The sequence below is a fragment of the Numida meleagris genome, chromosome 2 (genome assembly GCF_002078875.1).
Source record: "Numida meleagris isolate 19003 breed g44 Domestic line chromosome 2, NumMel1.0, whole genome shotgun sequence".
NCBI classification, from domain to species: domain Eukaryota; kingdom Metazoa; phylum Chordata; class Aves; order Galliformes; family Numididae; genus Numida; species Numida meleagris.
The window spans coordinates 4,156,278-4,160,096 of NC_034410.1; the positions used below are offsets into that span (position 1 = coordinate 4,156,278).

Sequence of the window (3,819 nt, forward strand, 5' to 3'; positions counted from 1 at the left end):
CCCCACTGGGCTGCCGTCCTTCCCAGTACAGCTTTGCTCACCAACGTGTCCTGCTGGGGTTGTCCTTTGTCTTCTGCTGGAAGAAGAGCTAGCCATGGGTTTCCTTTGTCTGCTCTGACTCTCTGGCTTTCTGACTGTTGAAGCTGAAGTGTGAGGCCCAGACCAAGTCTGGAAGTATTCTGGATCTCCTTCGAAAGAAGCACCTCCTGAAGGTGACTTTAATCATGTCGTGTGCCTGGTAAGTCATCCCCCAGTTCCTTCTTTCCCAACTTCCATATGAAGAGAAGAAGCCCTCGAGGGTTACTCATAAATATAAATTTATTTCATGTGGTTTTGGGATGATATTGATGGTTATTTCCATTTTAGGCTGTTGAAGATGCAATGCAGTGTGTGCAAAAGATTTAACAGTCCATGCTTTGGCAGTCCTTGTGTACTGATCTGGTTTCATGTCCCTTGGAAATCCCTGGGCATTGTCAAAATGTTTTCACTGGAGGTCAATATTGTATTTTGCTCACAGCTGATCTATATGCTTTGTGCTACTCTGCTCTGTTTTCAGGTTTGTTAACAGCCTTGTGTACTACGGCCTGAGTCTGAACGTGACTAATTTTGGTCTGGACATCTACCTGACACAGCTTGCATTTGGAGCAGTGGAAATCCCAGGCCGTTTTGGTTGTATCTTCATGCTACAGTGGTTTGGGAGGAAGAAATCCCAGGGTGGTTTGCTTCTGCTGAGTGGCCTTGTGTGTCTGATACTCACTGTCATCCCTGAAGGTGAACAATCTCTTGTTGTCTTGAGATGCTGATGAAGGAAGCCACCCCAAGCCCTGACCCTTCCCTTTCTAGTGCAGGTCCCATCCTCCCAACCAGGCTGGCTGCAGTCCCACATACCTGTATGTGTCATGTGCCTAAGGCCTACTCTGATCAGCAAAGCTTTGCCTGCTCTCTGTGATAGGAGAAAGTAGAGCTGAGCCCAGTGGGCTCAACTGGCAGAACTATCCTCTGTGCAGGATGGTGAGGAGGTGAGATGGATGCAGGGTGCTGAGGGTGGCCCTCAGGATAGAGCTGCTCCACAGTCTGTGTTCAGAAACAGTGGTGATGGCTTCCTTCAGGCAATGTGGTTGTCACCATGAATCCCCAGCTGTCATCCCTGAGGGGTGCTAGCAACCAATCCTGCAGCAGCCATCTCCTCTTCTCTCTCTTCTCCTCCTCTCCCCCTCCTCTCCTCTTCTTCTCTCTCCTCAGACCAGCCTGTGGTGATCACCGTCCTGGCCACAATTGGCAAGTTTACAGCCTCGGCCTCATTCTCCTCAGCCTACGTCTATACTGCAGAGCTCTTCCCCACCGTCATCAGGTGAGGTTTCACCATGCTTTATGGCTTCCCTCCAGTAGGACCAGCCCTCATTGCAGGTGTACCAGCTGTGGCAGTCTGCCATGGGAAGTGGTGGTGGTGGTTGTGGTGGGACAAGAGCCCAGCTAGGCCCACAGCCATGGTTGGTCTCTGTGCTGGGACAGGAAGGAGGTGCCATAACATGGATGACATGGACATCTCCATGGTCTGTCCCCTCAGAGAGGCACTGCAGGCATAGCCTAGGGGGAAAGCACAGGAGTGTATGGAGAGAGCCAAGTCCAACCTGTATCTCTCACCATCCTTCGCTCCCACAGGCAGAGCGGCGTGGGGCTGTGCTCGATGGTGGCACGGGTGGCAGGGATCATCGCCCCGCTGATCCGCCTCCTGGAGCAGTACCACCGGGCCATCCCCATGGCCATCTATGGCGGTGCCACCATGGTGGGGGGGCTGCTCTGCTTCCTGCTGCCTGAGACCCGTGGTGTTGAACTGGCGGATAGCACAGAGGGTGGCCAGCCCACGGCAGTGGTGAGTAGTCGGCAGCCCCTAACCGCCTCTTCTTAGTCAGAAGGTGAACGGGAATGACAGAACGGCCCTTTGGCATTGTGTGGGCAGGGGGTGATGGCATCTTTGAGGGCTTACAGTGATGGGAAGGCAAGGAGTTGGGATTCTCCACTACAGTGGGATGAGTAGGATGCTGGTGGTGATCTGCCTGTAACCCAACCCAAAAAGGGTATCTCAGACTGACGGTGGTCATTGCTTCACTCCTGCCCATGAAGTGGAAGGGCTCCAGGAGTGGTGAGTGCTTCCCTTGGCTCTGTGTGCCCTCCCCAGGAAAAAGCCCATGCCTTGTTGCCTTGCTCTCCAGCTTTCATCATGGCATAGATCCCGGATCCCCATTCCTCTCAGGGCAGGGTGGAATTGCACCCCACTACTTTTGTTAGGGGTAGGGAGTCCACTAATGATCACAGAGTGGGTGATGTATGGGAAGCCAGGTTGCTGAAGGCTGCATGTCATTCGGCTAATTGGAGAAGACCGTCATCGAATCATACTGTATCTTTCTGTTCCATTAGGTCCATGAAAATACCAGCAGCAGCTCTGAAAAAGGACATGTGAAAGCAAAAGATGGTGGCCATGTCAATGAGAACACAAAGAACACTTACTTCTAGCTGGGCTACAAGAAGCTGTAATTAAAGGCCACCTGGTGCTGTGACACTGCTGGGGACAGGCAGGGTCTCCATTTGTGGTACCTCTCCCATTGGAGCAGTTGCTGCCAGTTCTTGTCTTTGTCTTTTTGGCCTTCCTCTATCTCCCTCTATAGTTTCTCCTTGGGCACTGCATGCTGTCTCATGTTCATCCGCGCTCTCGCTGGAAAAAATGCTTTTAGTTTAAGGAAAAAAGAAAGAAATTAGGAGCCATGATGGATGCAGTATTTCCTTTTTTCCTTTCCTGTCCCGTCTCCAAGAATGTGAGACTGTAAAGTGAGACACCTGCCGGAGCACTGAATAGACCAGCAAAGAAATAGTGCGTTCAGTGAGGGGAAAGGCAGCGCAGATGCAGCACTGAAAACCATCTCACACTTGCTAGAGGGATTTCTCTTGGCTGTCTAGCATGGTTTTCTCACCCGCTTTTAAAAATGCTCCTTTAAGTTTTATTTTTTTTTTTAAGATTTGGGATAATCAGCTGAGGAAAAAGAGAGGATATGATAGATGAAACAGCAAGCAGTGAGCAAGGACGTCTAAAAGGCAGCAGAGTGCCTTGGTGCTGATGGCTGTGAATGAAAGTGTGTAGTGATGTGTTGCATTGGGCTGTGGTCGAGGACCACATTAATTTATATGTTCTATGAAACTGAGAGTTGTTGTGGCGTTTGATCTCTTAGGAGTACTGCCAGATCCCTTCCCTTCCCTTCCCTTCCCTTCCCTTCCCTTCCCTTCCCTTCCCTTCNTACAGGAATAATATAAATTATACTTGGAGGTTGATAAGAGACACTTGTCATGCAATATGTGAAGAATAGATGGTGTTGATTTCTTTTTTTTTTTTCCTACAGTTTCACAGTTGGCCTTTGTAACTGCTGTTGGCTCTGGAGTGTTTTCTACGCAGCAATTGTAAGCCTGTAATTTATCACACAGATGGAAGCGTGTTTGGTTTCCCTCAGCCACAAACGATGCAGAAACAGTGTTTAAGCAGAACGAGTGGGTTCAATTAGGACATTTTTTTTATTTCTGAGTCTTCTGACGAACAATCTATATTTATGTATTTTTCCTGATGAGCAGCTGCGGGAGCTTCCTAAATTGTGCATGTTGTTTTTATACTGCCCTTGTCCCTTTTAGTCTGTAGGTGGGTAGTGGATATGTTCCCATAGGTGCTGCCAAGTGTCTGCAGCCCTGTTGCTGGTGAGTGAGAAGGAAATGCAGAGGAGGAGGAGGAGGGTCTGAGAGCGAGAGCGCCCTGGGGTGCTGAGCAGAGGCTCTCAA

The 3,819-nt window shown here is 49.9% G+C and overlaps 1 protein-coding gene across 1 annotated transcript; it reads left to right on the forward strand.

The window, feature by feature from the left end:
• LOC110394722 (solute carrier family 22 member 13-like) lies at positions 127-3,283 on the forward strand. The gene is made up of 5 exons (XM_021388686.1): positions 127-238; positions 557-771; positions 1,243-1,351; positions 1,663-1,873; positions 2,419-3,283. The coding sequence occupies exons 1-5, from the start codon at positions 225-227 to the stop codon at positions 2,512-2,514; spliced, it is 645 nt and encodes a 214-aa protein (XP_021244361.1). The 5' UTR covers positions 127-224; the 3' UTR covers positions 2,515-3,283.